This window comes from Vanessa atalanta, chromosome 24, assembly GCF_905147765.1.
Source record: "Vanessa atalanta chromosome 24, ilVanAtal1.2, whole genome shotgun sequence".
Taxonomy (NCBI): domain Eukaryota; kingdom Metazoa; phylum Arthropoda; class Insecta; order Lepidoptera; family Nymphalidae; genus Vanessa; species Vanessa atalanta.
This window is the reverse complement of record NC_061894.1, coordinates 4,607,565-4,630,860: the sequence shown is the minus strand read 5'-3', so window position 1 is coordinate 4,630,860 and position 23,296 is coordinate 4,607,565. Positions and strand designations below refer to the sequence as shown.

At 32.0% G+C, this 23,296-nt stretch overlaps 2 protein-coding genes across 3 annotated transcripts in view; one reads left to right on the top strand and one right to left on the bottom strand.

The window, feature by feature from the left end:
• Nucleotides 1-228: 228 nt before the first annotated feature.
• On the bottom strand, nucleotides 229-1,678 carry LOC125073475 (exosome complex component MTR3-like). Its single transcript, XM_047684325.1, has 4 exons — nucleotides 1,431-1,678; nucleotides 1,236-1,353; nucleotides 984-1,143; nucleotides 229-714 (listed from the first exon to the last, which is right to left on the bottom strand). Exons 1-4 carry the CDS (start codon nucleotides 1,600-1,602, stop codon nucleotides 229-231), a joined length of 936 nt encoding a protein of 311 aa, XP_047540281.1. The 5' UTR covers nucleotides 1,603-1,678.
• Nucleotides 1,679-1,935: 257 nt separating this feature from the next.
• The window catches only part of LOC125073318 (transmembrane protein 165), a 36,028-nt gene continuing 14,667 nt past the window's right edge, over nucleotides 1,936-23,296 (top strand). Inside the window, exons 1-2 of one of the 2 annotated variants that reach the window (XM_047684096.1) lie at nucleotides 1,936-2,101; nucleotides 2,339-2,450. In XM_047684096.1, coding sequence (XP_047540052.1) covers nucleotides 2,346-2,450 — 105 coding nt within the window. In that variant the 5' untranslated portion in view covers nucleotides 1,936-2,101; nucleotides 2,339-2,345. Of the gene's footprint in view, nucleotides 2,102-2,338; nucleotides 2,451-13,285; nucleotides 13,637-23,296 lie in introns of those variants that run through there. The other variant, XM_047684097.1, reaches the window with a different exon arrangement.

Here is a 23,296-nt window from a genome sequence, read left to right as displayed (position 1 = left end):
TATAACAAAGAATGATTTTACAAAATGATCCAAAAAGTAAAACAAAACTATGAGTTACATGGATGATGAAATGGTTATATTAAGGTAAAAAAATCTAATATTTATCTATTTCATATGTATGAGGAATCAGTTTTGAATAGCAAAATCCGTAAGTTAAATTGAAAAATTCAATAACTTATTTCAAATATTATATCACAGGGAATGAAAATGAAAAACAGGCAATAAACTTCATTCATTATTTAATAATGCCTTCCATTCCTCCATCTTTGCATTGAGAGCTGCTTCCCGTTCTTTTGCCTCCTTGTCCAATAACTTTTGCTGTGCAAAACAGTTCCTAACATTTAGAACTAAAATCCGCTGAATGTTTGGAAGGAATTTTAAACATTCTTTCTGTAATATTTCCATAGTTTTCATAATACAGTCAAAATTTATTGAGCCAATCTGCCTGAAATCTGAAATTTGCTTTAAATTTGGCATCATTGACATTGTAATGAGTCCATTATTTATGTCATTTTTCTCTGGGTTCATTATTGCAACATTCTCTTCAGCTTCCGTAGGGTCTACAAACATCTGGTCACCAATTATAGCGACAGAACAAGCAGTCATTATATCATACATGGGAACAGCGGCATTTACAAGAGCTAAACCAGCTGCAGTTATTGCTGCTGCTAAACATGATCCATCATGTTCCAGAATGTATACAAATATGTCTATCTGAAAATAAAAGAGACAAGATTTGTGTAAATGAGTAATTTATACATTGATTACTCTCATAAAATAAAAATAACTAAGAAATCAATTTTGAAAAATAATTTCACGAGTAGTTTTATTTTGAGGAATATATTTTATTTATTTTAGAAATATCCTATTAAATGCTTATTCAAAATCACTATTTGAAAATGAAGAAGGTTTTCATTCTAAAGATTTCCTTACTGATTGCTTACTTGTGTTTTAAATATCTTTACAATAATTTTACCTCTCACCTGATAATTAGGAAATAGATGCCTGCATACTGACGGTTCTAAAGCTTTTCTAAGAGCTACTGATAATGCTTTTTCTTCGGAGTCAGGAGCGAGAGGCCGTCTTTGTCGAGGACACGAAAATGGCGCGAATTTAACTTCGCAATAGAGTTGGCCAAGTGCACTAAAATTCAAATATAAGTTTTTTAGATCATACAAAATAGATTATTACATCTATTTATAAATCTATTTATAAAATAAATACAAATCAGTTACCAAAATTCATTTTGGTGCACAATTTCCCTAGGATCGAAAACGGAACACACAACTTTTGTTTTCTTTAGTTCTATGTATGACGAACCTTTCGCTTGTGAGATCATATCGGTACGGCCAACTAGAAATTAAGGATATTTTATTGAATGAAAATGGAATATATAATATTAATTTCATAAAAATAATTAAAACACAAACAGAACATCTGCAAGCTTCGCGCCTCATCCAAGGAGCGCCCGTCTTTTCGAAGTCCATTTTCGTCAATTAAATCTTTGTGCAAGTCTTCATAACTTTTCAAATATTCTTTAGTAAAACGGTTATATGAAATACTATCTTCGGGCCCATTAAATCTTCGGTAATCAGTTGGCATGTTCACTTTTTAGGTTGTTAAATAGATGGAAACAAAACAGTATCAACATTGGTTCTTTCAATTGTCATTTTTAATAAAGTAGAAAAAAATTGCCATTACCATTTACTACAAAAAAAAATTCTGTATAATCTTAAATGTCTTTTTTAGTTAATTTTTTAACGTTTCTTATAAAGCAAGTTTTCATGTTTTTGCTTTTTATTTGATATTTATTTAAAGTAAAATTAAGTGTAAATAAAATACACAGAATCTATTTGTTTCGTTCAGAAAGAAAGACAGAAGTAAAGAACTGCATAATTTATGTTTTTGATACCTTGACAATTGACAAGTGACAGTCGAGTGTCGACAATTTTAACTTTATGTCAATTCAACCAATTTTACCCTGAAAATGTGATTAACAATAAAAAAGATATATTTTCTCTTTATATTTTACTAACGAAATGAATGTTTATTGATAATTTATTGTACTGTACAACAATAGCTCGACATTTTACTAGAAAATGTAAGTTACTTTTGGCCTTCGATGGGTTGGCAATGTTAACCATTCACTTAACCGGTGACGTTACAGAGAATATTTGTAAATGAATAGATGAAAAAGCTTTAATCTAAATTTACCAAAAACCGTACACTAAAGCTACATAAATATTTCATTATATGATTTTTATTTTCATTTTCACAACCTGAAGCTAGACGACGAAGTTAATGCAAGTTTACATAAACAACTATCTTTTATTTTTAGAAACAAAATGCTTCGTCTGAGGAGTATTTTACTGGCTGCGATAGTATTTGCCGTAACATGTACGCTATCAAGTTCCCAAGTCCATCCCCCCTCACCATCACCTACCACAGAGGTAAGTTAGATTTATAATACTTAACACCTACTAATGAAAAAAAACTCTTAATTAAAATTAATGAGCATAGGTGTATGCTGTATATTTTTTATTATTATAAAATTAAATGAATTGGCATTATTTTCTATTATAACTTTAACTAAATATACATATTATTATATTTAGGATTCATTGATCTACTTAAAAAGAAGTCATAAAGTTTTGTCATATATAATATGAATACTTATTCAGATTTGTACACTTGAAAATAAATCTTGTGTTATTCTGAAGTGATTGTTGTGATGAAATGATTCTGATTGCTGTTTTGTTTGATAACATCAATGATCTGATAAGAATCTGAGAAGTTTAGTTGAAGTTTCGGTCTTTCAGTTGAAAGACTGAAACTTCATGGGAAATTACATGGCTAAATTGCATTGCATGGCATTGCATTGCATTGCAGTGCAATGTAGCAAGAACAAAGCCATAGCCATGACATTCTGTTAAAAATCAGCTTTAATTCTTCCTGATATGATGATATTTATAATTGACCAACGAATATCTTTACATTGTACTAAATAAGTAGAAATGTTAAAATTTTCTTACTGTTTTGAGGCTTCAAAATAGTAATTTTTAAATTGCGATAATCATCAAGTTGTATTTAATAAATAATCATAATTAACTGCAATGTATTGATGCATTTTAAAAGTTTGTAGACAACTTGTTTGTTTTCTTTGATAAACTAGAATTAGGTCTGTGGTCTTGTAAGAGTTTTGTTTTGGGTTCCTGTACATTAAGCATAAATTTTGGGTATATTTCTGATTAGAAGGGAATGTTCCATTATTAAATGCCGTAATGTGATATAATTATGCTCTTATCAAAGATAATTCTTTCATGATATCAGAGACATCGTAATAGTTATAGCTTGTGATAAGACATTGGTATCACAGGTTTTATAGATTAGCAACACTTAAAAATGTATAATTAGAATCATTCTTTGTGGTAATTAGAATTTAAGCTGATGAATTGAATAACTATGATAGAAATACAGAAAAAATAGTTATGTAAGTGCTTTTCTGAGTAGATGAACATCTTTTGATAAACTTCATTGCATTCCTGCATCAGTTTTTATACCCCAAAAAAAATATCATATATCGTAATTTTTAGGATTTATACTTTCACTTAGAATTTTATATATTATATTTGGTTTGTACATAATTGTAGTGACTTTTTTTTAAAATATTTAACTCAATTAATGACTAAATAAGGTGCAACTCCGCCGAAATGTTTAGTAAAATAAAAAGAATTGCGGGTGCCTTAACTTTTTATAAACAAAATGGAAGTAAATATGATAATGATACACAAATACGAGTTGGATACACATGTTACAGATTTATTTCCGACACGTGAAGGTTACGATGTTTGATGATGGCGGTAGAACCAGCAACCACGAGATGGTAATTCGGTGGAGTTTGTCTGGATCATCAGTCAAGATTGACGTGTACCACTGGGTTATTTTGGCGCTTATAAAAATGAATGTTATTATATCGTTGGTGATGAATAGATTTCGATAGCGTTTGTCCGATAACCGCTAAAGAAAGCTAATAGATATACGTTTACGTCGCTAGATGGCGCCTCTAAATGCTAACTTCCCTAATCGACCGTTATGAGAATTTGTATACTCGTACATGTATGATCGTAAATTATAAGCGCAAGTTATGTAGTAGTTGACAATCGAATTTAAAGAGACAATGCAACGCATGACAAGTATTCGTTATCCAGCTTTTGGCAGCATTTGCCAGCATTGTGCCTTACAACGCTGGCAAGTGTGGCTTTGCAGTGTTACGTAAAGTGATATCATACATCGCTGAAAGGGTATAACCAATAGCCTATTCCAATCGAAGAAATGAAGATAAACAAACCTTACATTTACGAATTCCGTACAATTTATTAGCTCAGCTTTATTTTGCACAACCAACAGCCCTTGTTTAATATATCTTCATTTATAATACAATAATATTTTAACTACTTCTAAAATTCCGATAATAACTTCATAAATAAGTAAGCTCATATAATCATTTTTGAATGGTCACGTTACAGCGATGAATTAAATTTAAAGCTACCGCCGGTTCATAACCGGCAAGAAACTCAATAGTAACTCTGTTCTATCATTTTAATTACAGAGTATCTCAGTAAAGTACAATTACTTTTTATATATCCTTCCTAGAAATCAATAAATACCAAGTCCACGCTTTAATATAATTTATCTTTAATATAATTTAAAAGCCGAATTGTTCTCTATGAAAAATAGTATACCGTTGTCTTAGTATATTGTCGATGTTCAAAATGCTGTTTTTTCGCAAATTCATTATGAATATCATAGATAATTCAGGCTCTCGACCAATGATATCGCTTCAATTCGATGCCAAATTTTGTTGAATTTGATTTTATCCTCTGGGGTTGGAATAGACTATGTGTACAATGAGACATAGAGTATTTAATAACAAACTTTTTTTTAAATATATAGATGGTCAGACTGGCAAATAGGCCACCTGATGGTAGGTGGTTGCCATCACCAATCCACATTGGCACTGTAGGAAATAGTACTTAGATAATCCATACTATCACTTACATCGTCAAGGTAATACTAGCCATAGGAATAAAGACATTATATCCCTAGTTCCTGTAGTTACACTGGATTACTCACCCTTCTAACCGGAACACAATATTATTAAGTACTACTATTTGGGGGTAGAATATGTTATGTGTGCGTGGGACCTTCTCTATGGTATTATTCAAAGCACTTCCAATTATTGCAATAGAAAACAGAGATTACTTGGAAGGATCAAAATAAAATAAATCTTAGATTATTATTAGTTTGTTTAAAGACAAACTTTGTCTCATTAAACCAACACATGTTCCTCTGTTGAGTTTTCATTTATAAGTTAAATAAATAGTGTTATTATCAAAGTTTTTATGAGAATACAAATAAACATGAAATATGGCGACATAAACATTTAAATAAAGCATATAGACAGCTTACTATCTTATCTCTTATTGCTTGTTGTATATCTATAGGTACTAATATCAACATACGAAAGTAAGTCTGTGTGTCTGTCTGTAAGGCTTTCACGGTTAAACCATTGAACTTTAGTTGAAATAAATCTTGAACCTATATATACGTATACACTACTCTTAAACCTAAAACCTACTAACTTAAAAAGGGCTTAACGGAGAGATAATTCCGCAGTTAAGTTTGTCCATCAACTCTGTTAATTATAGTTCTGTGATTGTAAAAACGCAAAATATTTTTTTAATATTTGTGTGATTGAAAATTCTGTTTTTATTTTTGTGTGTGGCAATATTCTCAATAAGTATGTTTCACACGCTTTCATTGTAAGAAAGTTCTAGTGTTTCTGAACGTTGATTATTTCGTATTATAATCTGCATAATAAGATCTATTTGTTACTAGAATAACTTTTTTTTTTGTATGAATATAGGTAAAAAAAATGTTGATACAATTTAATGTTTTAGAATATTCGTTTCGTAGATAAGGGTTTTTTTATACTTCTGAACAAATTTACAAGGTTCTTACAGGACAAATTTTAAGGACTTAATTACAAATCTTATGATTTGTCTAGTATTATTATCAGATTAAATACAAATGTATTGTAAGAATAAAGTCCCGTAGAAAATATCTTAACAATTGTTACAAGCGCAAATACCCAACGTATAATTTAAAAGAAGCCTGAGAACAAAAGATTGTCTTATTCCATTTAAAGATTTAGACAAGAAAATATATTATTGTCCAGAGTTAAACTACTGAGAAATACGTTCAGTATTTTAATTTAGCACGTACTTATCCTCTGTATGGAAATTATGAACGATGAAGTCACTCCATTGTGTAGTCGATAGATAGATTTTAGGGTTGTCAAATCTTTTAAATATATAAAAATAATTGATGTTGGTACTGTTGAGATTGAAGGATTTAGACACCTTTTAGACCGATAGCACACCATGAAGGTGTGTATAAATATATTTAGTTTTTTGAAAGAGGTTATTTTCACTTTCCACTTGATGTAACATGCCGCTTGATGGTGCTGTACCACGAAAACTTCTAAACTGTTTATGACTGTCTTTATAATTAATATTTAAATTCAGACGGGATACTTTCGAAAACTTTCTGAAAATTAATTGTCGCCCATTGCTTTGCGCGCGTTTTAGGGATTGTTCATTAAGAGTTAGGCATCAAAGAGAAAGCCTATGTCTTGGAGTTTAAGCTTGCTTCATATAACATTTCATCAAATTCGGTTTATTGGTTTCGCTGTGAAAGAGTAACAGTCAGACAGAGTTACTTTCGCTTTTATGATATAGTATAGATAAATGATGATTGACATGATTTGCCATGCGTGACTATTCTGCCATATTACTAACTACCCGATGGTAGTTAGTAATATGGCATCAAATTAAAGGTGGGTGTCATATCGGAACTTCCGGACATTATATTTTCAAAATATAATAAAAAGTTTAATATTCAGGTAATAAGTATGTATTATAATTTATTAAAAAAAATCTAAATACATTTTTTTCTGAAAGTGACAATCCTCCTTAACGACATACTACTAAAATAAAAGTAATTCCCCTGCAATAAAAACCGCAAGTTGTGTACTTATATAATATATATATGTATATAAACGTCGTTCGTAATAATGAAATAAATATATTGGTATCTATATAAAATACATAAAAGGTTACCGTATAGATATAAATAAATGATTATCTCACTTTCTAAAAACCAATATAAATAAAAAGCAATGTATTAAAAAATAGGAAACTATAAATAAAATTATTCATATATTTTGCCCATTGCCATGAGCCACCTGATGTCACCATCGCCCATATACACTGGCGACGTAAATATTAACCATTCCTTACAACACCAATGCGCCATCGATCTTAAAAATTAAGATATTGTCTTGGGCCTCTAATTATACTATATCAGCAATCCTTCGAACACAACAATACTGAGTATTGCTGTTTGGCGATTAAATTATTTATATTATTGTATTATTTGCGTGCGTCTTAACCGATGATTTCGGTTTTAAATCCATGCAAGCACCACTGAATTTTAATGTACTGAATTTGTGTTTATAATTAATTTCGTGCTCGGCGGTGAAGGAAAACATCGTGAGTGTCCAAACCTGCATGTGTCTAATTTCAACGAAATTCTGCCACATGTGTATTCCATCAAACCGCATTGGAGCAGCGTGGTGGAATATGCAACAAAGGTCACGTGACTTAAATCCAACATGGCGGACATCCAAGATGGCGGGTTTGCTATTTGAAATGCACCCCTATGATATGGGTATTTAATGAAAGGTTTGCTTTTGTAATTTTTAGTGCGTGCTAAAAGCGTGTTTTTTAGTTTTTTAAACTATTATAATTATAATACCTCTCTTAACTCTTCAATGAACAAACATGATTCAGTTTCAGTTTTATTATATTTAAAAAGTTAATAAATTGAAAAAATGAGAATGGATGGGTGCCATGGTGATTAAAATTATGACGTCACTAATCTCTTAATTATTATAATTGATAAATCTTGTCATCGTTACATTGCTAATAATACTTACTAAGTAAATATATTATCTTGAACAATGATGACGGTTATGAATTTAATGTTTATGGTAAATAAATTTGAAGTCCATTACTCAAAAAATATTATTTATTTAATGTAAACGTGAAAAACAGGTACTAGATTTTATGTCTGTTTCTAAACAATAAAACAAAACTCATACTATGATATATAGTGGACATTTTAAATATATCAAACACTGTTATGGTGTACGATTTTTTTATTATAATGTTTGAAGATATTTTATTGTATTTGTACTTAATCTAAATAAATAATACTGTTTGTTTTAACAGTTGGAAAAATGACCGAGAAAGTTTTTTTTTTATATTTTAATAAAAAAAAGTACCAATTACTAATGAGTTAATGATGGTTAATATTAATGAAGGTTGAAATTTGTTCTAGTTTTATAGAGAATGACAATTATCGTAACGAGGACACGAATATGTTCTTGAATCTGATCACTCGATAGCGATGAAATATAATTAGAACAATTTATACTTTTTATTTAAATAATTACTCGTTTGAAAGTAATCTTCGTAAAAGAAAGCATATCACATTTAAATTAAGTGCTTGATAACTTATATAATACTAGTTGTCGGACGCGGCTTTGCCTGCGTTTTAGGGGTTTGTCGTCAGGTGTTAGGTATAAGAAAGTAGCCTACGTAGGACCTTGGGGTTCAAGTTCGCTTCGTACAAAGTAACATCAAATTAGGTTAAGTGGTTTGGTTTGAAAGCGTAACAGACAGATAGAGTCACTTTCATATTTATAATATTAATATAGATTGTTGTTGGTGACGTGAACCACTTTAAGCTATACTCTACTCCAACCATAACAGTAGAAAAGCCAAATAAACATTTGACAGCAAATTTACGCGATATCATTGGTCGAGAGCTTGATTAATCTATGATAATCACTATGGATTTGCGAGACAATGGCGTTTTGAACGTCGACGAAACTGTTATCGGAATTTTGGAAGTAAAATTGAAGTGGATATAAGTGGTTAAGTATAATAGTGTTGTATATTATAAGAAGCTAATGCTAATGCATTAGCGGCCCGTAAATGTCCCACTGCTGCGATAAAGGCTTCCTCTCCCTTTGAGGAGAAGGTTTGGAGCATATTCCACCACGCTGCTCCAATGCGGGTTGGTGGAATACAAATGTGGCAGAATTTCGTTGAAATTAGACACATGCAGGTTTCCTCACGATGTTTTCCTTCACCGCCGAGCACGAGATGAATTATAAACACAAATTAAGCCCATGAAATTTCAGTGGTGCCTGCCTGGGTTTGAACCCGAAATCATCGGTTAAGATGCACGCGTTCTAACCACTGGGCCATCTCGTCTCTCATATTATAAGTAAAGATATATTAATCAAGAGCTGTAAGTTGTGCAAAATATAGCTGAGTAGCAAATTGCATGAAATACGTAAATCTAAGGGTTGTTTATCTTTTCTCCTCCTACCATTGGAAAAGTCTATAGGTATATATGTACTAAATGGAAACCCACATAAACTGATACAAAGGGTACCCGGGTACCGTTCAGATTTCCTTTGCGTGAAAAATAATTATTACTAAATCATTGTATTAACTTAATTATTCAATTATAAGATTTCAATCAGTGAGTGTGTTGTTTGTTTGGCTGTTTTTTTTTGGTTAGTACTTTAGAAATCCAACGAGAAAATGTTTCCTTTGCGTGAAAAATAATAATTACTAAATCATTGTATTTACTTAATTATTCAATTATAAGATTTCAATAAGTGAGTGTGTTGTTTGTTTGTTTGGCTGTTTTTTTTTATTTTGGGTTAGTACTTTAGAAATCAAACGAGATAATATGTCACCTTATGCTACAAGTGATTCCTTAGCGTCAGGTGACTTGAGATCATTAAATGTCAAAAATCCATCACCGGTTCAGAAAAAAATATAATAATCAAAATAAGCCAAATCTATATATATTTAATTCATATAGGTTCTTATGAGCACTTTTACATGACGTTTTACTATTCAAATTAAATTTATCATCGGTTCTGAATGTAGATTTTACTGAGATATGAAAAAACTCAGTAGCTACTATTTTCCGCTGATCATCGCTTCTAGACCTACCAGTCCTGGCACATCATGATGTATCAGTAGTAGCCATAAAAATGTATTTCGTAGGGTACTATGTGTACTCATACACATAAAAAATATATATAAATATTACGATATATTAATAAATGCTTGAAAAAATACCCGGGCGAGATTTATGATACAGTATCACGATTGGTGAATGCTTAAAATTAATTGGTTAAAGAAAGCGCACAGTTAGGAATATTACATATTAGTTAAAAAATAGTAAAATGGTCTATGTTTAAATCCCATTGTCTTTGGTTAGTTGTAAGCATTTCTTAGAGTATGGTCTTTGCCGTAGGGACTGTAGTAATAATCAGCTTAAAATGTAAATAATAACTCAATAGTAAGTAAGAACTCAATATTAATAGTTATACAAGGGTAAATTCCTCATTTTATCTGTACGAAGTCTAGTAGATAAATTATATTTGACAATGGTAGCACCTGTTGCGCCGAGTCGCTAATAGATGGCGTTACCGGTACGTACACGGCAAATCTACGGCGAGGTTAATTAATTATAAAGTCGGTTGTGTTTTATTTGCCTTGAGAAAATCCATTATGAATGAATATAAATTATATTCTATAACTGCATACTGCTATCGACTTTTGAATTTATCTCGCGTTCTCTGTATGTTTGTGGTTTGGTCGAGCTGGTGAGACCAGAAGAAGTAGCAATCGACAGATGGCCTGTGGTGCTATTACGGAGATAGCATAACAACTGTTGCTATCAAATATTTGTTGCGGATCGATATCAAATCAAAGCAAATAAATATAAATCAGTATTATGCACCTATGCAGTAGCATAATTCTCCATAGTACTGATTCATCGACTGGAAAATTTATCAATCCGCAACAAACATTACATAGCAACAGAAAATGCTATAACCATAAAAGCAACACTGGGCTAACTGATTCTTGTGAAATCAACGATAGTGGTTATCATTATCATTGATTTTATAGTACCTTTACTCTTCCCTTTCCTATAACTGTATATTAATTAGACTGTTTTTGATTTATAGACTTCTAAATTTAAATTATATTTATTTTAAATTGAGAAGGTTTTATAATATCCGTTTTGTCGTATTGTATCTCGCTGCTAGTTGATTGAACGCGCACCTTCTGTACCGTTCAAATCAATCATAATAATGAAAAAAAAAAAAACGTAGAAATGGTTCATTCGTTCGGATATCAAACCTTTTATGTAAAACAAACAAATTTAACCACTATGTAATATTAGTATAGAAAATAACAAAATATTCACGCTTGTCACGTAAATAATATGAATTCGAAGCGGGTGGAACTACGAAGTTCAGCTCGGAAAATAATAACATATGAATATTGAGAACATTAATTATACATTAATCAGTACTTATTATATATACGTAGCAATTCGTAGTTTGTCCATTCGTATATAGTTTGAGGATGTGTGTGGTAGGAAGTGTTCATTTATGTTAAAATACCCTTGACTTGATTTTGAACTATAAAAAATTTAATGTTATTTATATTGTAGTCGCTAGCCTTGGACGAATGTTTGTTTTTTATTTGTATGGATATGTTACACAAAATGAAATTGTTTTGAAAAATTACGCTTAAGAAGACTATCTGTTGCCTTCGATTTTGAGTTTCCGGGTCTGACTAGTAAAAACTATAGGTATTTTTATCAGAGAATTCTCAGTGCAAGCCTGGAGTATCGGTCGGAAAGTGATGAAGTTGTTGGTTCAGCGCCTGATCTCTCCCCCAGTTTGTAGTCGTCCGGATAGGACTTATTGTGCATTATTGTGTCTCCTGCATGGTGGAACTCGTGCACTCGTAACATAGTCCACCAAACAGCAATTCCGGTTTGAATATAGAGTGAGTAAGGTACGAGGGACATAACGTATTGGTTTCCAATATTGTTGGCGAATTGGCGATGTAATTTATTGTTAATATTTCTTTCATGGCCAATGTCTATGGGTGGTGGTGATTACTTACCATCAAGTGGCTCACTTGCCAAATAAAAATAAGAGGTTTTATTTCTTTGCGCTGAGAATGGTGCCTTAAATCGGATGTCATCATAATCCGTATCTATACTATTTTTTGCGGACGAGCAAATAGGCCACCTGATGTTAAGTGGTCACCACCGCCCATAGACAATGGCGCTATAAGAAATTTTAACCGTTCCTCACACCGCCAATGTGCCACCAACCTTGGGAACCTTGTTTTGTCCTTTATGCCTGTAGTTACACTGGTTAACTTACCCTTCAAACCGGAACACAACAATACTAGATACTGCTATTTAGCGGTGAATATCTGATGAGTGGGTGATACGTCCCCAGACGAGCTAGCACAAAACCCTATCAGTAAAATGTCTTATCAAATCCTCAAAGCATTAATTAAAAACAAAGACGTGCTATAAACAATTGCTATCCGTTTTACAATGATACATATTTGATGCGTCCATAAAATATTATTGTAATCATCCCATATCACACACACGCTCGAGTTGTAGGCAGGTTCAGTTTCAAGTTTGTTTCTGTTCAACAACTACCTACTTTGTATTGATTAGCTGATGTAAAATATTAATTAGGTTTTTTTTTTTTAATTTGCAATTTTTTTTTAATTTTATCATTAATTTTATGTGACTATTTTAATATCGGCTAAGTTACTATACGCTTTTATTTTTTTTTTACAATGAACGAATTTTCGCAATTTGTGACCAATACTGTATATTATATAGCGTGGTTCTGCGGAATTGCGCATTTGCGAACGAATCCGAAATGCTGGCGAATATGATAGAGTACTTAGCATTATCTACGTTTTGTTTATTTAAAAACTAGTTAATATAAGTTTCGTTATTCGTTTCAAACACGACAGGTTAGACACACTGCCTACATCACATCTGCTTTGTCATAGTGCGATAATAATTTTTACGCTTTACGTAACACGCATCTATTAATAGCTTAAACTGACCCAAGCAAATAAGTTGTTATGTTGGATACAAACTCCTTACTTAAAATTCAACGCCTAAGCTGGATAGTATTTCGAAACGAAGCCTTTGCGTTTTAAAGTCCTAGCCTTCGACAAACTCACTGATTCTTAAATTATTCGCTTTAGTTTTCCTCGAAAACTATATAACAGCGTAGTACGATCGCGCATTTTCATGCGACTGGTCGCGTACTATCGTCGCTTTAGAACTGGTTCATCAAATGAAATCTTATATTATCTGATGTTCTCAAGATATACTTTATCAATTTTAAATGAATACAGCTATGGCGACGATTCGAACGATCGTCAGTGTTTCATTTGGCGCGAATGAAAGTGACGTTTAGATTTTTTTATTTTTGTTTTTTTTTTTTTTTAAATCGTGTAGTGGTAAGTGTTGAAAAATGAATTTTACGGATATAACAACGGATTTTCCGTTGACTACGACTGTTGTACCCGAAGTGGAGTCTTCTGATGTTAGGACATGGCTTATGAATATTGTTATACAGGTACTTTATTATACATTTGTTTTTTTTTTTATTTTTTATTACATTAACACAGTTATAAGTGACACTTACAATGCTCTCGTTACTGTTCTCATTACTGTATGTATGTCGTTGTGATAACGATAAATCTAAGCAAATCAGACGAGGTGCTCAAGTTGTATTTAAATTAAATACTAGTATTACTAGTATTTTACAAATATTTCGTACTATACATATCAGGAAAATATTATAAAAAAACTGAATTAACAAGGTTAATAAAAATAACTTGCATATGGAAATCAATCGTGTAAATAGAAACTCTGTCGACATGCGACTTTGAATATAATAACTATGACGATTTAAGAGTGTTAGTCTCAAAGTAGCATATCAATCTTGGTTATCCTTATATCATAATCGAAAAATAATATACGTATGTATAAGATCGATCAGAATAAAATACTCAATATTAAATGTAATACAAATTTTATTATTATTATAATACGAATATATAGTCACATTGTATAAATATTTTAAAATTAAATATTTTTAATCTGGTAACACACGAATATTGACAGTTATTCTTTATGGCGGGAAATTGATACTCTTGATTTTGGATCGAGCATTAATAAAATTGTATAAATTAACCTGAAAAACCTCGTTTCATTTGTGAGTTTAGAACAAGTGCTCTTACGAGTTCGCTCATTACAGGCCCGTTTTGTTTATGTATTTATTTAGGTAGGAAGACTAGTAAAGGGACCGACCGATGTTAAATGCTTACCACCGCTCATAGACATGGGCTATATTAGAAATATTAATCATCCCTTACGTCAATGCGTCACTGACCTTGAGAACTTAGGACGTTTTGTAAAAAAAAAATTCCATACGATATTAAAACTTGTCAAAGTCTCAAAAGTAGAATAATTGTCATCCAATATTCATCTCATTTGACGTCATTAGATACTAGATCTATTTATGTATGAAGCGAAATAAAAGATATCGAATATATTATATAAATTGAATATTTTTTATGCAATAATGTATATAAAGTAGCACTTAGTCAATGTCATTGTTTATCCTTAAGATATTCGAGACGAAAAAACTATCCCTGAACATAAATACATACAAACGCATATCTAATATCTATGGTAAAGTCATTTCGATGAAAATTTGATGTATTAAAACTTCAAATAGAATACGAATATGAATTACTAGCTGCGCATTGCGGCTTCTCCCGCGTTGACATCTAATTTTGCTATCGACTGGACTTACAAATATTGAACTGAAATCGGTTAGTCCTATATACCTGTAAAGTTATTTGTAGTGTAATTTCCTATATCTAAATGGTATAAAATAAAGTCGCTTCGGGAGTAGTAGTAGTTCTGTACGCTTAGATCTTTTAAATCATGTTTTCATTGATAAACAGTGATTCAAGTGGAAGGTTTATATGTATAATACTTGCATATAATAGTTGAGAAAAGCCGAGAATATTTAACTTTACTAGCCGGTGGAAAATAAGATTTTTTTTATGTTTGTTTTTGAATCTAAAAATGGTGTAAATACCCTTATTCTACCCGTGTGATGCCGTTAATAATATTTAGAATCTTATATACTATATTTTTATCCCAATGTTGAAACTACGGAAATAAACATACAATTTTGATCTCAATGTAATTTGTAAATAGATACAGGCGTATAGGTATTACTTTATGGTAGTGGTGTTCTCTATTAGTTTAGGATTTCTAGAATCTCTTCAATATATTCAGATTACACCTGCGTAAACACAAACGTTTGATCGTTCCTCTACATAACATTAAGACATGTGTGTGATTGATAAAAAATGAAAGGTCAGTACAGAGTTTCTTGCCGGTTCTTTCAGTTGAATCTACATTCCGTACCAAGATGAATTATTTTTTGATCATGTAAAATCACCCTTATGAGAGTATAGGAACCTATTTTAATATATCGTTAAGGCATTTAACATTGGTTCTTTGAATTGTTGCGTTTTAGTTCGAAGGTTGAGCCGTGTAACTATAGAAACAAGGGCAATAACATCGAAGATCCTACAGCTAGATGTCCGGCTGTGTTCAACAAATTGCACGTTACCGATTTTCGAAATTGTTAATTCTAGGAACAGAGCCTGTATGGTATATACATTTGTATAGAAGCGGCTACTTGCGGCTTCAGTTTCTGCTCTGCCCCCGCTAGTCGTTTTCAATAAATGGGCTATCTAACGAAATAATATATTTTAGAATCTTTAGATTTAGTAGATTCCGAGATTAGCGCAATCTAGCTTTACAATGCTAGTCTAGATAACAGCGCCATATCTATGGTAAGTAACTAAACACAACATGAGGTGGCCCATGATATGAACGTCTGTTCTATACTAAATGATATTGTTGCATCTCTCGTAGCATCATAGTAGACAGACTATAATCTTTCTCAACGAATGGGCTATCTACCGGAAAATATATTAAATTTCTAAATATATCTGGTTGGTGCATATTCAAACAAACTCTATCGCTATTTTATGTTAGTGTTTATTGTAGGTAAACATGAATATAAATAAATATTGGACAACATGAAATACATTACTCTGATCCCAAAAATCGATCAAAAGTGATATGGAAATCAGAAGTAACGACGGTACCACAAACACCCAGACCCAAGACAACATAGAAAACTATTTTTTTTTCTACATAGATTCGGCCGAGAATCGAACCCGGGACCTCGGTGTGGAGTACCCATGAAAACCGGTGTACACACTACTCGACCAAGGAGGTCATCCTATCCTATCGTATACGATCTGTTTTGGTTACTGAAATAAACTGGTTCGCTCTAAAACATGTAATTCCATTTACGCAAACATTTAGTTCTAAAATATATAAATCTCAAATTATCATTCGTTTATACTTGAACCCAGTCTATACCTACCTATGTAATTTTTTTGTTTTTAATATCTTATGAAAAAGTTAAAATAGCAACGTTTTTTTTTTGTATTCATTTGACGCAAGTACCTACGTCATGAAGTCCAAATCTATTTCGGTAACGCTAAATTTATGATATAGTTTGGCAAATGATGTAATTATGCTCCGGTGTTTATATGGATTGATGAGCGAAAAATTGTCGTTTTTCTGTGGGAAATTTATAATAACTAGGGGGACTATTCAATTGTGGTCTTGTAGTCGTTACCTTTGTGTAAACCTGCTCTGGGTAGGTAAAGCCCACTCATTGTCTATTCTACCACTAAACAGTACTATTATTGAGTTCCAGTAGTGAGTGCACAATTGTCACAAGGGATATAACATCTTAGCTCCCAAGGTTGCTGGCGCATTGGCGATGTAAGGAATAGTTAATATTTCTTAGATCCAATGTCTATGACTACATTGTCTATGGTGGAGACAATCAGGTGGCCCGTCTACCTTAATACATATATTAAAAACAAAAAATATGCTGTTACGCCCCCGTGGGTTACCACTTCTACTTTACATATTACAGTTGATCCGTTTTGAACCTATTCCAAAGGTCGATGACATCGTTCAAGTAGGCTTTTACGAAACACTTTTGTATCGTCATTTAACAAGCCTGGCATGTCAATGTAAATGTAAAACTATCATCGGTTCGGAATGTTTATTGTATCGAACAGAGAAGACAAGAAACTCAGCTGTTGTTTTAATACTACAGTGGGTACAAGTATTGTATGCGTTACGTAATGATTTCTCCCTTTCTAACATCAGTGCATTGACATTTGCAAGAAGAAACAGAGCAATTATATGATGCCCTCCTGATCATTCATGAAGAAGACTAGTCATCTGTGCAGGACATAAGTCGTAGTTATCAGTACAAATGTGTGGGTGCAAACATAAGTGCTCTCTATATTTTTACTTGAAAATTAACATAAACATAGACAATTCCTTATAAATATATATCACAGTAGAAGTATATCGCGACTGCTGAACAGTGTGACGCCATAAGAGTGTGTCATACCCTTTGTTACCCTCAACGCGCAGTTTCTTTTATTTGTTCATGATATAGGTAGGCGGACGAGCAAATGGGCCACGTTATAGCGGTCACCACCGCCCAAGGACAGTGGCGCTGTAGGAATATTAATCATACCTGAAATCGCCAATGCGCTACCAACCTTGGGTACTACGATGTTATGTCTCTTGTGCCTGTAGTTACACTAGTTCACTCGCCCTTCATGTCGGAATACAACAGAGTCTGAGTTTGGCAGTTGAATATATGATGAGTGGGTGGGACCTACCCAGACAGGCTTTCACAAAGCCCTACCACCAAGTAAAACTGATCTGGTTTAGATATTATTCTATTGCAATATTATTACATTCAAGTATTTTGCTTAACCAGACCATTGTTATATTATATTATGAATCATCTCTAAATATAGAACGTATTGGTTTTTTAATTTTTATTTACTGTGACTTTTTAAATATTCACTTGCGATAACGAACATAACACTAAAAAAAGTATATTACTTGATTAATACGGCTTACGGCGCCGTCTTACTTGAATGGTACCACTCTTATAATAATAAAATTCGTCCAAAGATAATTATGATGACAGATTTAAGTCATGGGGGCAAATTCCAAAGGAGAATAACCCGCTACAAAATATTTATTACACTGCATAAGTGTGTACACAGGTGTTCTATCTATTCTACTAACCCCAATATCTGATGGTACAGCAATCCGGTACGATCGGAAAGAGTTCAGTACCAGGCTCTACGTTTTTTCTGAGGGCTGCTTCTAAGAAAATTTACTCAAATTACTTTTTGGTTTGTTTGAACAGAAGATTGTGAGGTAGCCACTATACAGATTAATTACTATTTTTATGTTTTAGAAACTTAAACGTTGCACGTAGAATCGTTGCATTAAAACCTTGAATATTTTCCGCTGTCGCGCTCAGATAAGTTTTACCTTAAAAAAAACTGCTACCTTTGTAATTAAAATGCAACTTCGTTTATCAGCTGTACAAACGTATATTAAAAAAAAAAACATTTGTTTAACTTTTATGTGTTTTCGCTGATAAAATGTATGACTCGTACTCCAATATTGCATTCTGTAAATTTACAAAAAATCTTCAACTATATAGTATTCGCTAAGGAGCGTTTAGTTTAAATGTTATAACAATACAGTCTTATTATTAACAGTATTTAAAATAAAAATTAAAAAAAATAAATAAAAAGTTTGAACGTGAACAAGACCTTCGTAGATAATGTCGAAATATCGAGCTCCACCAAATAAAAATAAAAAACATGGTAAATATCCCGTTTTAAATACTGTTAGTAATAAAAACCATGTTAATTTAAAATCTTAAATACAGTCTTATATTTAGAAGATTATGTATACATTTTCTGTACGTCTATATGTGACTCAACTCTTAAACGATTGGAACGATATTGATGTTTTTTTTTATTGTTTTTATTTGAGTGGGTTGATGGAAAGTTTAAATTGCGAAGTAATTTAATTAATAGAAACTCTTATTTCATCCAGAAGAAGTCGGGGCGGTCAGCTAGCTAATTATATATATAGCTAGCTCTTTCCATCATCAGTAATTTCACATTAATAAATAATACAATTTTTTTTGTAACTCTTTCACACATAAACAGTGTTTATATAATAATTGTAAGGATCATTTTTTATATATGTCATTTTGAAGTTTCTCATGAAATGACAACATTTACGTCTTTCTATAAAGGAGAATGTATCAAGTGATGTTTAATGAAGGTCCGGACGGTTATTATTCGACTCGTTAGATTACTAGTAGTTCTTGATTTAATAAAAGTAAAATAGGGCATATATTTTCGTGATCCTAAAAAAAAAAAAATATATAAATTCTTCGTGGAAATTTAAAAAAAATTTGCTTGATTTACACACAAAACTTTATTTTTATTTTTGAACGTTAGAGATGGGAAATAATGTCGGTACCTTGTTACATCACGTATTCTTCGGTCTACTATCTTTACGGCTGAAAATGATGATGTTTAAAAGTCGGGTCGATAAAGAAAAAAATATTAGACGCCGAAGATCTCAGTAGCAGCCCTAATCGGTAAATCTTAGGTTTTACTGGAAAATCTTAAGATTTACCATCGTTGGAACTTATACAGTAACATATATAATATACATAAGATTAGTATTTCTATATAGTATAGATTTGGCTAAAGAGTAACCACCTCAGCATTATGTTGAAGTATGTACATTGTATATGTACTTATGTTGTATTAGCAAATACAAAATTATAAATTAAATGGTACAATTAACATATTCGTTTATAATTAACTTTCGCAATTGATTGCAAACCGCTTAAGTTAATGAGATACAGATAATACCTGATAATATTTACTCGAATACGGCGAACTTCATTTCAACAGCCTATCTATGTATGTTCAACTGTTCCAGCATATCATGTAAAGTACCTATCATAATTTGACGTGACCATTCTCTGATTTCAAGCGATGTGACGTCACGATGAGTTTATACGGAATACGTCTTGATAAATATTCTAATACGGAACCATAGGTACACTATTACACTACACACGGCACTATAGAAGAAAACATTAGCGGTTGTGTGATTGGTGTCACGTTCCTCAAGTGAAGGATGTAGACGATTACGTCACTAGTGTAATTTTCTTTAATCTGAGGTGGAATATGGTCTGAGGCGAGTGACGTCACATTCATACTGAATTTTCATTTGATTCGACGGGCTTTTTGGAAGTTATTCCGCACTTGGGATTTATGCTTGTAGTTTATGAGACATTGAATTAACGTCATTGACGGTGTAGTGCCAGTACCTTTTGAAGATATATAATTTACATTATCATTGACGTACGTCAGGTATATCGATATTTCTTATCGGTAGTTTTCTATAGAATCTACGTTCCGAACCGGTAGTTTAACCTTACGTTCAGTTAATTTCTATTTAATAGCGATTTGAAAGCGCTTGTAAGTGCTTACTAATATAATAAAGCATATTTTGATTTTGATCGTTGCTTCAGTTATATTATAAGACATTTAAATCCAAAAGTGGTTTTTAATGTATTCATCAACAAAGTCAATGAACTTTAAATAACGTGTTGCACTAAGTAGCACTGGTTCTGCTCGTTGAAATGAGCACAGAACATCCGAATGTCCTTGTTTAGTGTAATCACTCGGCTTACAAGTTACGCATATAATGCAAGCGCATATTTCTCGTTTACTCACATATGTAAAACTGCCTTAAATTCGAAGTTTAGATGAAGGATTTAAAAATAAGTATCAGACTTACAATCAGAGGCTGTAAATCTATGTAATGTATGTTGCAACAAAGTTGGACTGTTTTGTTGATAAAGTGGCTTAACTCTAGGTCAGTAATAGTGTTATTGGTTTATTGTCAGGGGGAACTTGGGTTAGTGCGCATACATGTGCACCATAAAATATCCCGCGTAGATTACTAGACTCCCTTAAGAATGACTGCGGTGCCGTTCGCCAGATGGACATCACATGATTGTACATTAATCTCAGAACTACCAAAACTTTTTGATATCATAATTCACGTTAAATAACTCGTGTTCGATTAAAGACGATAATAGCTTCACATACCTTCAATAACCCTGAAGAGCTGCGGAGGACGTTTACGAAGGGCGTTTATGATTACCGTTCTAGTTACCTTAAACGTGAACCAACCCGACAAACACTAGACAAGTATTTATATAACAGAAATCTAAATCTAAAACAACAGGCTATCAGCTATGTTATACATTTTGTAAATGGTCGACCAAATCAATAGGTCTAGAAACATGACATTTAAAAGAGAAATTCTTTATTGTATAATTATTTAATGATCGTAATTTTTTTAAGTGAAAAATATTGAAATTGTTCTATCTTGCTTTCTCCCTTCTGTTTATGAGTAAAGTCGAAAGAATACAAAATACGTTTGTTTCTTCATAGTCTATCCATTATTATTATAATTAGAGTAATTTGTTACTTGTTTTTTAATTCAACCTCCAAATATTTAGACTTCTGTCCCGACGTTTGAGCAATAATAATAAGCGTTTGTTTTTTATAACTCAACTATCAAAATCAAATTATACCGAAAGAAATGAAAGCATCATATACATATTAAGTGCGAATTCGAAAGATTAATTACACGTTACGCGACGCAATTAAGCACTGTTTTTCAAGGACGTATACAAGGGAATTCTTGTAATTTTTGAATGCGTGTTTAGCGTGGACTAATACAAAAAAGGTTACTTACTAATTATAGTCAAACCTAATGGTAAGAGGTAACCACCACCCACATGTATTAAACTGACTCACCTTTCACATCAGCATACAGCAGATTGGGTGGTTTCTATCCGTCTGGATAGATACCTGCTCAATGATGCGCCATTAAGGTCATATAAATGAATAAAAAAAAACGAAAAGAAAAAATGTCGTCGGTCACACGGTTGGAACGAAGTTGCTTTCGCCATTTATTATATATTAAATAACATATTATATACAATGAAATAAATTAAGAACGTTTGAGAATAATTAAATTACAAAAAAATAAATAGTTGTTAAAAGGGCGTGTGAAATTATACTGAAAACTTAAAATTCAATTTTTTTTTACATAACCGAAAGAATCGAAGGTAAAGAAAAGCTTCTTCCTACTGTAAGACGCGTAAAAGAACTTCGTTCAAATATATAAGTTACGAATAGGTAGATTTTTTATACATTTTTTTTTTGTGTAAAATAAAGAATTCGTACATTGTTGACACAATAACAGTGTAGCATGTAACAGTTTAAATGTATAAAACCCAAATAAACCCCAAGGAACGTTATCCAACGAATTCGAAATCCAAATCCAGCCGAAAGTAAATGCTTCGCTTGCCAGCGATTCAAAGATTAAAATCGTTGATCGAATATGAAATGTCAATTTGTCTTTTGTCTGATCGTTATGATTGATTTAACAATTTGTTTTTGATTAGTGGTGGGGCTTTATGCAAGTCCGTCTGGGAAGGTACCACCCACTCATCAGATATTTTACCGCCAAACAGCTCTACTTAGCATTGTTGTGTCCCGGTTGGAAGGGTGAGTGAGCCAGTGTAACTACAGGCACAAGGAACTTAACATCAACCTTCCAAAGTTTGTGGCGCATTGTATTGTATTGATTATCATAGGGAATGGTTAATATTTCTTAAATCGCTATTGTCTATGTCCGGTGATGACCAATAAACATTAATCCATTTGCTCGTCCGACTACCGATAACATAAAAAAAACATGAACAAAACAAATTGAATCTATTATAATAATCGATCGATCAATCTTTATCTTGTATCCTCTAAATTACGTGATGTCTCTTTGGTCTAATCGCCATCTCATACGATCTGTAGATAGTGATGTATCAACAATAATATATCATTGTAACACTCAGTAGCATCTGGCGTTTGAAAAATTCTAGGGTTATATTCCCGTGACTCAGACAGCACGTGAAGCCGTTATTTTTGTGCCAGATCTCACCCCGTTCGTGTTATTTTTTGACAAATTTGTTTGTCAGTAATTATTAGATTAACAAGTTGTAGAAACATTGATTAAGAACTTGTTTTGATTATGAAATTAAACTTAAAAGAGTGCTTTTTAAAAAATGATTAAATTAAATGAATTACTATTTTAATTTCACAGCTGAAATTTTAGGAATAAAAGAAGT